The sequence below is a fragment of the Oryctolagus cuniculus genome, chromosome 17 (assembly GCF_051225735.1).
Source record: "Oryctolagus cuniculus isolate XC-2025 breed Fujian yellow rabbit chromosome 17, ASM5122573v1, whole genome shotgun sequence".
NCBI classification, from domain to species: domain Eukaryota; kingdom Metazoa; phylum Chordata; class Mammalia; order Lagomorpha; family Leporidae; genus Oryctolagus; species Oryctolagus cuniculus.
The window spans coordinates 14,283,776-14,295,856 of record NC_142883.1 but is presented as its reverse complement, the minus strand read 5'-3'; the positions used below and the strand labels follow the sequence as shown (position 1 = coordinate 14,295,856).

At 55.0% G+C, this 12,081-nt stretch overlaps 1 protein-coding gene across 2 annotated transcripts in view; it reads right to left on the bottom strand.

The window, feature by feature from the left end:
- Positions 1–12,081, bottom strand: part of PECAM1 (platelet and endothelial cell adhesion molecule 1) — a 52,709-nt gene that overhangs the window by 1,057 nt on the left and 39,571 nt on the right. For both annotated transcript variants that reach the window (XM_008271715.4, XM_008271716.4), the window contains one exon: positions 4,780–4,802. In XM_008271715.4, the coding sequence (XP_008269937.3) occupies positions 4,780–4,802 (23 nt within the window). The remainder of the gene's footprint in view (positions 1–4,779; positions 4,803–12,081) is intronic.

Sequence of the window (12,081 nt, the reverse complement as noted above, 5' to 3'; positions counted from 1 at the left end):
GGCTGTGGCGGGGGGAGGGGGCCCCACCCTCGGGATGCATCTCCGCTTCCTCTCCACGTCTGCTCTGTGGGGTCTTCCCTGTGTACCTCGTGCATCTCAATCTATCAAACACCTCATCGAGTACTCTTGTGCACCCAGCGTGCTGTCCCACGAGTGCTACTTCCGGAGGAAGAATAGAAAAGCTATGAGACCCGACTTCCAGCTCCAACTCTGCCTCTAACACACACCAGGTACATCCTCTCCAGGTCTGGGTTTTTTTTTGTTTTCTTCCATTTTAAAAATGAAGGACCCAATTAAAAGATCAAATGTAAATGTTTTTAAATGATAGGATTCTGCCTTAAAAAAAATGAGGTTCTGACATATGGCAACGTATTCTGCCTAACACAATAAACCAGGCACAAAGAGACAAATATCGCACGGGCACTCACGTGATGTACCCAGACTGGTTCAGTTCACAGGGACAGAACGACAGTGGGTGCTGTGGGTTGGGGAGGGTAATGGGGAGTTACCATTGAAGGGCACAGTGTTTCGGTTTGGAATGATAGAAGGTTCTGGAGATGGATGATGTGCAGGGACCTAATGCAACTCCGTTATGCCTTTTTGAATGATTAGTATGTAAATTTCATTATGCATATTTCACGATAAAAAATTCTTTTTAAGTTCCTTATGCCATTCTGTAGTGTTCTTTAACTTCTTCAAATGACATGCAGGTCCCCCACCCACCCATCAGTGCCTGGACTCTTGTCTGACCTGGCACTGTTCTCTAGGCTGAGAATGCAAGAGCCTCCTCCCGAGAATTAGTCTATTAATTATTATTAATTTTATTTGAGAGGCAGAGTGCTTCCATCTGGTAGTTCATTCCCAAAGGCCTGCAATGGCGCAGAAGCTGGGAGCCAGAAGCTCAACCCGGGTCTCCCGCACGGGTGACAGGGACCCAACTACTTGAGCCATCCCTGCTGCCTCCCAGGGCCTGCATTCAGGAAGCTGAAGTCAGGAGCCGGAGGCGGGTATCAAACCCAGGGCCTCCGAAGTGGGAGGCAGATGTCTTAACCGCTAGGCCAAAGGCACTCTCTGTGTTCTATCAACTACTGATGACCGACACTCCTGTGATGGAAGCAGAGCGGCCTTACGAAGTGCAGAGGGAGTGTGGAGGCAGTGAGTGGACTCAGCTGGGCAGCGAGGGGATCACAGGGGTGAGTCTGGGGCTGCCCTCCAAGGTGGGCTTTTTTTATACTGGAAGGGGCTTTGCAGGAGACAGAACAGGGCATGCTGGGAGATGCTGGGGTGGGGTCTCTGGGCGGCAGCAGGCCCAGAAGAGGAGGCAGCAGCTGGGTTGGCAGTTCTGGACCCTCCGTGAGCACAGCACACTCACTGCTGGTGGGCCTCGGGCAGGAGAGAGCTCACACAGGGGCTTGGGACCCCCCTGGCCAGGCTGGCCTGCCGGTGAGCAGAGGAAGCACCTCCATTCTGTTCTGGTCCTGCCATATCCCAGGAGCCTTACACAACAGGGTGCGGGGCCAATGGGCCCCAGCTAGACAGCCCAAGGGTCTGGTTCCTCCTCTGCCAGCAGAGACCAGGGCAGGCAGCCCAGGAAAGCAACGTCGGCCCCACGGGCTGGAGGCCGGCCAGCACAGGTGGCTCCCCTCGCCTTTCTGCAGGCGCTGGACCAAGTCCCTCCCTGAGACACTTCCGTCTTTCCTCCCCGGGGTACGGCTGCAGGAGCAGTGCCACGGACGGGAAGGGCTGGCCCACCGTCGCTGGGGCCTGGGGGATTTTGAAGTAAAGGTTAACACGCTCACATGCCAGGCTGGGTGCCAGCCACCCCAGCACAGCCACAGACCCGGCTCGCTCCTGGGCTGCGGATGCCCTTGGAGGTCAGCTGCCTCCAACACTCCCCAAGATCTCGGATTCCTGCTTTCGGAAAGCAGAACTTCCGGGTTCCCAGGTGTGTGGTGGGCGCTCACGTAATCCCTGCAACAATTGCAGCGGGGGCTTTGTTCTCCGCACATTCCAGATGAGGAGACGGAGGTCCTGAGAGGCTTAGGACCGTGCCCAAATAGGCAGCGGGCAGCGAGTCAGGTGTCAGAAGGGGTCTCTGACGGCTGGGCTGGAGCCTGGCTTTGGCTGACTCCTGCACGTTGAGAAAGCAGTAGCTGTGTTCTGTACACACGGGAGGAGCATTTTAGGGACAAATAAAGGAACCCTCCCGTCTACAGCCACACTTGCCACAGCCATGATGAAGAGAGCTTTAGGACAACCAGTGTTTCTGTGGTTGTTGGCGGTTGGTAGGCAGCTGCTATTTTTGTTGCTGTCACCACCACCGTCATCATCATCAATCATCACCTCCATTTGATGGAGGCACCAACCGAGGCTGGAGGCAGACAGGACCACTCCAAGGGCTGTGGAGCTGGCGCTCGCCCCGATTCTGCTCCCTGCCAGTTCCACGGCTGCTTGCTGCCCCCTGCGTGGAAGTGGCCATTGCTTTTTTACTTTTTCTTTTTTTTTTCCCTGTAAGGGGAGTCTCTCCAGCAGCCCGGGGCCCTCCAGGGTCCAGATTGAGCCCTTCCACTCAAGTACAGGCTGTTCTCTTTCACGTTATCTGTCTGCCTCGGCTGCCAACACAATCCATAAACAAGGCAAAAACGGCAGAGGAAAAATGAAGTCAGAATGTGCCATTGAAGCAAGTCAAACAATACGAAATTAGTCGTTGGCGAAGTGGCTATCTCATTGTTAAGATATTTCCTCCAATATGTTTTCAGAAGCAACAGCCATTCAACGACGAGGGACCGATCGCCAGGTTTGATTTCAGGAAGGAAATCCCCTCCCATTCCCTACTGGGCAATTCCATCAGTTTTCTCCCCACTCGCACCAGCTGCCAAGGAGGAGGAACGCCATACCTGCTTCTTCTGTCAGCAGAACGCGTTTGCTCAGAGTCTACAGTGCTTTCCCGACGGCTGGGAACCGCCGTGCTCCCGCCCAGTGGCTTTATTATTTGGGGGAGCTGGGGGACGGCCCAGGAGCACACTGGGGCTGGCTCCTGGGAAAAGGGACAGTCCTGTGTGGCTGGAGCTGGGCCGCTTTGGATGGGAGACAAAATAAACAAGCTGGGCCCAGGGGTGTTTATGTCCCTCGGCAGCAGACGCGCCCTGGGTGGACAGAGCCACGTTTCTCGCGGCAGGATCTGGACCCCGTGCTGCCCGTGGGACAGCGATGTCGCTTCTTGGAGGGGGTCTCCGGTCGTGCCCGGGGAGTCTGGTGACCTGGCCTCCCTTCCCAGCTCTGCTATTTTTTTTTTTTTTTTGGACAGGCAGAGTGGACAGTGAGAGAGAGAGACAGAGAGAAAGGTCTTCCTTTGCCGTTGGTTCACCCTCCAATGGCCGCCATGCGGCCGGCGCACTGCGCTGATCCGAAGGCAGGAGCCAGGTGCTTTTCCTGGTCTCCCATGGGGTGCAGGGCCCAAGAACTTGGGCCATCCTCCACTGCACACCCTGGCCACAGCAGAGAGCTGGCCTGGAAGAGGGGCAACCGGGACAGAATCTGGCGCCCCGACTGGGACTAGAATCCGGTGTGCCGGCACCGCAGGCGGAGGATTAGCCTGTTGAGCCGCAGCGCCGGCCCAGCTCTGCTATTAACTCCCTGGGCTCCCCTTGGTGATCCAGGCCCCGGTCTCCTCATCTGTAACTGGAGCCCCCTGCCCTTCCAATGCAAGACGCTCTGGTTTCAGGGGTCTGGGTTGAGTTTAGGCCGGAAAAAAAGACTTCGTTTTGTACCTCCTTTCCTTAAATTGATAGCTTTTCCCCCATAAAAAGAACCGGTGGCTTCCGGTCTGTCAAAAGCATAATGAGATCTGTCTTAGAAGAATTCCAACCGGCAAAACAAAGGAAGCCAGGGGCCCCTGGAAGGGCTAGCAGGGTCCTGGAAGGTTCTCCAGGCAGGATTCTCATCTCCCCAGATAAGAGCTGCCTGGTTAACTCCTGCAGTGCGGGGTGGCTCACGGAAAGGATGGGAGAGGTAGGCAGCCCTTTGCAAAGTTTGAACTTGGCCCATGTCTTTCTTAAGCCCTCCCAGGTTCCCCCATCCGCGTCACTGTCAGTCACTCTCCCACTGCAAGTTGCGTGAAACTGTGCTGAGTTCCCAGCCTTGGTTCCTGCTGATCTTGCTATCCCCACCCTGCTGTGCTGCGAGTCATTCCTAAGACCCACCCAAGTGACTGCTGCTGGGAGGAGACCGGCAGCCAGATGGGTTCTCCTGTCTCTGTAGCCTGTGAGGTTGTCATTACCGCCTTGATAAACAGTGACAACATGTCTGATGCCCTCCTTGCAGGGTTAACTCCTGGGGTTGGGACAGCCCAGTGCCTGGTGTGCAGAGGGTGATTGGCCTGGGTTCCCTAAGCTGAAAGGAGCTGTCAGATGTGCCACTCCTCCATGCACACCCCCAAATCTGCCTCACTCCCAGAGCCCCTGCACCTGGACTTGGAGGAGATAAGAGCTTTGCTCAAGAGCTAAGTGCATCCCAATCCTATGGGCAGATTTCCAGGGTCACCCTTCCCGTGTGGGCCGAGATGTAATGACGAAGACAGTGGAGGGAACATCTGAAACCTGAACTGGCCCAGCCCACTGAGAGGAGTCCAGGGCTCCTGGTCTAAAACACACTGGGTCACTGGGGAGTGGAGGAGCAGGGCGGGAGTCGGGGGATGTGGCAATGCGGAACCTGGGACAGCCTGCAAACCTGTCACTGCTGCACAAAATACTTTCAGATGTGTATGAAGTGTGTACTTACAGAGTATCTGTTTTCCATGAAATCTGCAAAACAAAGGAGAACACAGTGGTGAGGGGTGCAAAGGCACAGCTGGGCCTCCCCATGGGCACCTCAGGGCTGGGGCAGGAAAGGGGAGGGGACTGGGACCAGAAACAGTCGCATGCAGACTGTTTACAACTCCTGGGTCCACAGGCAGGATCCCAGGGACCCTCTAGCTCCATGTGACAAGCATACAAAGTCTCTGGTACCTCAATTGACATTTTGAATTATTTTCCAAAAATACCAGTAGCACTTTATTTTTTAAGGGAAAAACTGGGAAACTATGGGAAAGTAGAAAGTAACGGATAAAAATTATGTCTGGGGGCTGGCTTTGTGGCGTAGCAGGTTGAACCTCTGCCTGCAGTGCTGGCATCCCATATGGGCACCGGTTCAAGTTCCAGCTGCTCCACTTCCAATCCAGCTCTCTGCTATGGCCTGGGAAAGCAGTGGAAGATGGCCCAAGGATGCGGGAGACCCGGAAAAAGCTCCTGACTCCTGGCTTCAGATCAGTGCAGCTCCGGCCACGCAGCCAATTGGGAGTGAACCATCAGATAGAAGACCTCTCTTTCTCTCTGCCTCTCCTCTCTGTGTAACTCTGATTTTCAAATAAAAATAAATAAATAAATCTTTAAGAAAAATAAAAATTTATGTTCTGGGCCCAGCACTGTGGCGTAGCAGGCAAAGCCACTGCCTGTGGTACCAGCACCCCATGTGGGTAGTTTGAATCCCAGCTGCTCCACTTCCAATCCAGCTCTCTGCTGTGGCCTGGGAAAGAAGTGGAGGATGGCCCAAATCTTCGGGCCCCTGCACCCATGTGGGAGACCTAGAAGAAGTTCCTGGCTCCTGGCTTCAGTCTGGCCCAGCCCTGGCCATTGCAATCATTTGGGAGTGAACCAGTGGATGAAAGATATCTCTCTCTCTCTAACTCTGCCTTTCAAATAAATAAAATATTTTTTTGAAGTTAGGTTTTTTTGTGATTTTAAATTATGCTTCTAGCATCCTCTTGGGAATTAAGCAATGTCCATATTTTGCACTATTTTGTCTGTCCCATCACAGAAGTGGGGGCAACAGCAGGAGATGCAAACATCGTCATTGCCGTGGCAAGGGTGGCCACCCTGGCTGTTGGAAGGGCTGGGCCCCTCTGCTCCCCACCTTGGGAGTCTTGCCCAGCTGTCCGGAGCACACTCCACCTTCCTGCAAGGGTGCAGTCTGTGACTGCCCAGCCCTGACTGGCCACAGGGGTGCAAATGGCCTTGGCCAAACATCAGGAGGAGCAGAGAGAGGGGGAGAAGAGCGAGCGAGCACAGGAAGCTCCGCATGGATGAGCAGCCTTTGCCTGCACTGAGTAGACACAGATTTTACCACCAGACCCCAGCAGCAGCTCCAGGCCCCTGCAACATCAGAGGCACTGTTGGGGCGGACTCCCCAAGCAGCCCCCTGTGGACAGAGGCTTGAAGGCCCAGAAGTCACAGGGACTGAGCTGCTGCCTGGGAAAGGCCCCCGGAGGGCCGTGGGTACTGGCAAGGGCTGCTGCTCTGTGGTAGGCGGCCCTGTCCCCAAGGCCCCATCTTCCAAAAGCAAAGCACTCCAAGGGGCCTCGACTCTCACCCAGCCCCCTAACCTGGTCCCTTCTGCACCCTGGGCAGTCTGGGAGTCCATCTGTCACAGCAGCAGTCACAACCCTTCTGTGCTCAGGTCTACCTCACTCTCGGGCCCTGTCTTTTTTTTTTTTTTTTTTTTTTTTTACAGGCAGAGTGGACAGTGAGAGAGAGAGACAGAGAGAAAGGTCTTCCTTTTGCCATTGGTTCACCCTCCAATGGCCGCCGTGGCCGGCACACTGCGCTGATCCAAAAGCAGGAGCCAGGTGCTTCTCCTGGTCTCCCATGGAGTGCAGGGCCCAAGAACTTGGGCCATCCTCCACTGTACTCCTGGGCCACAGCAGAGAGCTGGCCTGGAAGGGGGGCAACCAGGACAGAATCTGGCGCTCCGACCGGGACTAGAACCTGGTGTGCCGGTGCCGCTAGGTGGAGGATTAGCCTATTGAGCCGCGGCGCCGGCCACTAGGGCCCTGTCTTATTGCCCGCCATTGTGCCCGCCCCCAGAGGGAACGTGGCCATAGGCTCCTAAGGGGCCCTCCTTCGGACCTGGCTGGAACAGAGGCAGGCAACAGCGGCCAGATGGATGAATCAGCCCAGCCAGCAAGTCGAGCCATTGTGTCAACTTCCACACATTGAGAAAGGCCACGGGCAGCGCCGCCGGCTCCCCCACCCCCTGTGCAAATCTGACCTGGGTGGACCCAAGGCCTTGGAAGCAGATGCAGAAGGAAGAGAACCTCAAGGCTGTGAGTACAAAGTGCTGACGGCGAGGCTGTGCCCACCACACCGACGCAACACCAGGCCTACCTGGGGGTTTCTGCTTCTTTTTGGTAATAGAGCAACCACTGGGGCAGCAGAGCCTGGTGGGGAGCACTCACTTGGTTTTCATGGAGCACCCTTTGACCATCGTACGTGCTGAAGTAGGGAACGGTCCCCAGTGGGCAGGGCCGGCAGTGCCCGCTGACCTGGCTGGCAGGGACCCGGCAGGATGGGTGGGGACTGACTCTCAAGTGGTCATCGCTCCCTCCCAGAGGAGACCTGGCAGAGCGGCTTCCTTTTCTTTGGTTCTTTTTTGATGACCATTTCCTGTTGTGGCTTTCAGCCCAGCCACTTGATGTACGAAGTGGCAGGGGGTGTGCTGAGGGCCAGGGGTTTCTGCCTCAAGAAGAGAACCCTGGAGATCCGAATTGCAGGCAAAGAGAAAGCAGGAGGAAGAGGCTGAGTGAGTGCCTGCCCAGCTCGGGTGCTGGGACTAGAGCAAGACCCACCACCTCCTCCAGGGCCAGAGTTACCAGGTGGGAGGTGCCTCTGGTCACCTGCCAGGGTGTGCCCAGGGAAGGCAGAACTGGCGTCTGCAGGGAAAGAACCAGCTCTCTTGCTGGAGGAGTCACAGGAAGCGAAGTCCTCTAAGCCAGGATGTCTCCACGCTGGCCCTGTTGACATCTTGGACTGGATAAATCTTTATGGGAGGGGGGCTGTGCCGAGCATCATACGATGTCCAGAAGCATCTCTGGCCTCCACCCACCAGATGTGATAGTAGTGCAGGCCCCCTGCCCCCAACCACGACAGCCAAGGCTCTCCAGATGTTGCCAAATGTCTTGTGCATTGAGAAACACTGCTCCGAGCTGTGGAAATCTCTTAGATCTGAGCGCTTTCATAGGGAAGACCTTGGCTGTGCTGCTAATTGCAATAAACCACTTTACCTCTCTGAGTTAAAATCCAGTGTAAATAGGCGCCCACAGACTGTGCATTGGGTGAATAGCAAGTCACTCTAAGAAGCACCGAGATGCTGCAGGATCAGCAAACGCCAAGCACTAGATCAGAATAAAGACACAGACTCCCCCAGTGCCTCAGAAAGGGCATCGCGCATGAGGCTCAGCCAGGCGCTAGGAGACTCCAGCAGCCATGGAAGAGGCCTGGGTGGACCCACACATCTAGAGAGGCTCTCTACGCCCTGTACTGCCTCCTTCAGTTCCCGTCCTCAGCAGAACACAAGAGGAAAAGAAAGTCACACGGGGGTTCCTCCGCTTAGTTGAGGCCAGGAGGAGGTGAGGAAGTGGGTGACAGATGAGAAGAAGGGGTTGGAAGGCCTTTGTGTGCCTGGTTAAAACCCAGAGCACCACAGCCATGACCAGGCCCTGGGGACGCCTCTGTCCAAAGCAAGAGAGCTCAGCTGAGAACAGACCCTCCCGGGCTCCTCCATCAGGTCAGAGGCCGATGGGGATGAGAGCAAACTGGGTGTAGTTAAGTTCTAGAAAGAAAGGAGCAAATTGTAACCTACACTAGTTTTTTTTTTTTTAATTTATTTTTGAGGTGCAGAGAAACAAAGAGAGAGAGAGAGAGAGAGAGAGAGAGAGAGAGCACGAGAGCTCCTCTATTCATTGATTTACTCCCCAAATGCCTATAACAGCTGGTGCTGGGCCAGGTCAAAGCTGGGAGTCAGGAACCCAATCCGGGTCTCTGACATGAGGGGCAGGGTCCTAATTGGCTCCCTCCCAGGGTGTGTATTAATGGGAAGCTGGAATTGGGCAAGGGGAGCTGGGACTTGAACCCAGGGACTTCAATATGGGATTCAGGCGACCTAAGCAGCATCCCGACTGCTACACCGTACGTCCTCCCCTGCTTCTGTTAAAGCCCCTTCGTAGTACCACCTGCATTCCTGCTTGGTAAAAGGCATAGAAACAAATGTTCCCGTCTCTGGTAAACTGAATCATAAGCTATAAACTAGAGCCTCGTTTGTGAATCGGGATTTGCAAATCCGAATCTTAGGCAAAGAATTTAAAAGGAGAAATAACTTTAGAAAGCCCACGTATACAAAACCTATGAGAAAAGCATCAGTTTTTGTTCCATCCCCCTAAGACAGCTGGGGTGGGGGTGGGGGACTTGCAGTCTAGTGGTTAGGACGCCTGTGTTCCATGTTGGGGCGCCTGGGTTCAAGTCCTGGCCCTGGCTCCTGACTCCAGCTTCCTTTCTGCGATTGCAGACCCTGGGAGGCAACAGTGATGGCTCTGGGTCCTGCCCTGACTGTGCAGGCATTTGGGAGACAAACCAGCAGATGGGAGCTTAGCTAGTTCTCTCTCTCTCTCTCTCTCATCACATTTATAAAAAAATGCTCATCCTCAGCCTGTTCTGGCTCTCTCGCTGCTTTCTCTTCCCTGGAGGCCTCTCGCCATCCGGTGCCTTCCTCACTCATTTCCTCAGCTCTGAGAACTCTCTCCGTCCTCTCCTGACAGCCAGAGCCCAGGCTGCAGCAGCTAGAAAGGGAACAACGTCCATGGTCTGGAGGTCCCTGGCCTTAGATCAAGGGTTAACCGCTGGGACGAGAGGGTGTTAACTTAGCCGCCAACACACAGCAGCTTGAAACGGAACAGCCGACTTGCATAGCCATGGCCGTGACCCAGAGGGAGGCACTGAATGCTGGAGTTGGAAGGGACCCTGCCCTCCCTGCTGCCTGCGCAGGTCAGAGGCATTTCGGTGCCTGAGGGAGAAGTGAGGGCTGGGGCACGAGCAGGGCTGAGACTCAAACCCAGGTCTCCATCTCCAAATGGTGCTTCCCATTAGACTCACATCACAAAGAAGCATCGAGGCTGAGACCAGGCCGACATGAACGGGGCAGAACACAGTGATTCAGCCCCTGAGCTCCCTGCATTAACTTAGATTTGGAGAGCAAAGTCAAGTTGAAGAGCAAATACCTATGTGATGTGAAGTCAAAAGAGAAGCTGGGGTGGGTAAAGGATTAGAACTCGTAGGAGTGACCTATCCGCCCAGGTCTGCAGTAACCAATGGCACAGACCAATGACCTTCACCTCCAATGCCAGGACGTTGAGACTCGCTGAGGGTTATGACTGGAACAGAACTCAAGATCATTGGCTCAGCCACCTCATTTGACAGATCCGTAGGTGGAGCTTAGTCAATTCCACAAGTAGGAGGGTGGCTGTCCTGGGCTGCGGGAGGGAGGAGTTACTATTTAATGGATGTGGAGGCTCAGCCGGCAAAGATGAGAAAGTTCTAGATATGGAAAGTGGCAATGGGTGCACTACTACCACCACCGACTGCACACTTACGGATGGCCGATGGGGCGGGTGTCTGGTGGAGGGCCTGGGTTCCAGCCCAGCTCTGCCCCCAGTTCCAGCCTCCTGCTAATGTGCACAGTGGGTGGCAACAGGTGATGGCTCAAGTACTTGGGTCCCTGCCACCCATGTGGGAGACCCAGATTGAATTCTGGGCTCCTGGATTTGGCCTGGCCCAGCCCCAGCTGTTGTGAACATTTGGGGAGTGAACCAGTGGATGGCAGATCTCTCTCTTTCAAGATAAATAAATAACATGGAGAGATGGCTGAAATGGTGTTATGTATATTTTATAATAATTAAAAAAAAAAAAAAGCTGAGCTTAGACCCTAAAGCCAAGATTGCAAAGACTAGGTGCCTCCCACAGCCCCTGAGCTCCCCCAGGGGCACTCCTGCCTCCTGTGCCTGCCCCCAAAACTCTCTCCTGGGCTCTGCCTGGGGCTGCTCCGGCTCCTTGGAGGCAGGCCTGCCCAATGCCCTTTAGCTTATCTAGGGGAGCGGTTTTCCTTTGTGTCATTCAGGGAAAAAGGGGTGTAAGAGCCAGAACTACGCCCTGTGAGCCATTTCCCAAAATAGCCAGCCTTGCAGAGCTGGGGACTGGAGGAGAGCGGGGGATGGGAGAAGGAGAGGTTGGCTAGGATGCCGCTCTGCACCCAGAAGCCCCCGCATTGTCCATGCCCCATTCCACCGGGCCCTTTATTTTACTGGGGGCCACTCCCTGACCCCTCCAGTATCTCCGGATTTTTTCTGCCAACCAAGACTGAACAACTGCTCCAAGATTTCTGGAGAGCAAGAAAAACCCAACTCCTTCTCGTCTTAGTGTGGCACCATCAGAAATAGCCCAGAACATTCCAGAGAACGGTCCTCTACGCGTGGTTCCCCAGGCGCCCAGCACCAGCAGCAGGAGGGCGGTTGTTGGGAATGCAAATTCTCAGCTCATCCGGGACTGAGTCACAAATGCAGAGGAATGCAGGGATGGTGCCAAGCGCTCTGCGTTTTTACAAACCTTGGGAACCACGGTTCTAGAGTCTACCCCGTCGCCCTCACTTCACAGAGGTCACGGGAGGTTCTGTGAGTTGCCTAGGGTCAGCCAGGTCACATCAGGCTGTTACTCCTAACTTCTCAAGTAGGCACAGCTGGATTCTCCAATTAAGCCGGTGCTAACTCGGAAGCCAAACGAGGAAAGATGCTCCATGGAGAAGCACGCAGTCACGTGGCTTGGCAACATGGAGCCAAGCACGGCAGCCGGAAACCGTGGGTCTGATCCCCACTGCTCCACTGGCTGCGGGTCACGGACAAGTGACTTGAGGTCTGGGCCCAGGTCCCCATCTCCAGGGCAGGGATAATCATAGAGGTCCATCAGCCCCCGGATAATCTTGTAGACGAAGAGCAGGGAGAGCTCACTCAATGCCAGCTCTAGTGATGGCAGAGGAGGAGTGGCCTGGCCCAAACTAAAGAGAATTTAGGCTCTGGGAGTGTGGGCAGCGCTCCAGAGGACGCTTAAACAACGGGAGGCTGGGGGTGAGTGTGGGAGAGGGCGCGGGGGCTCCTCCCAGAATCCTCCGCTTCCCCCAGGCAGAGAGAGAGCCGCCCCTTCTGACTTTGGGAGAAGGGTTCTGGAA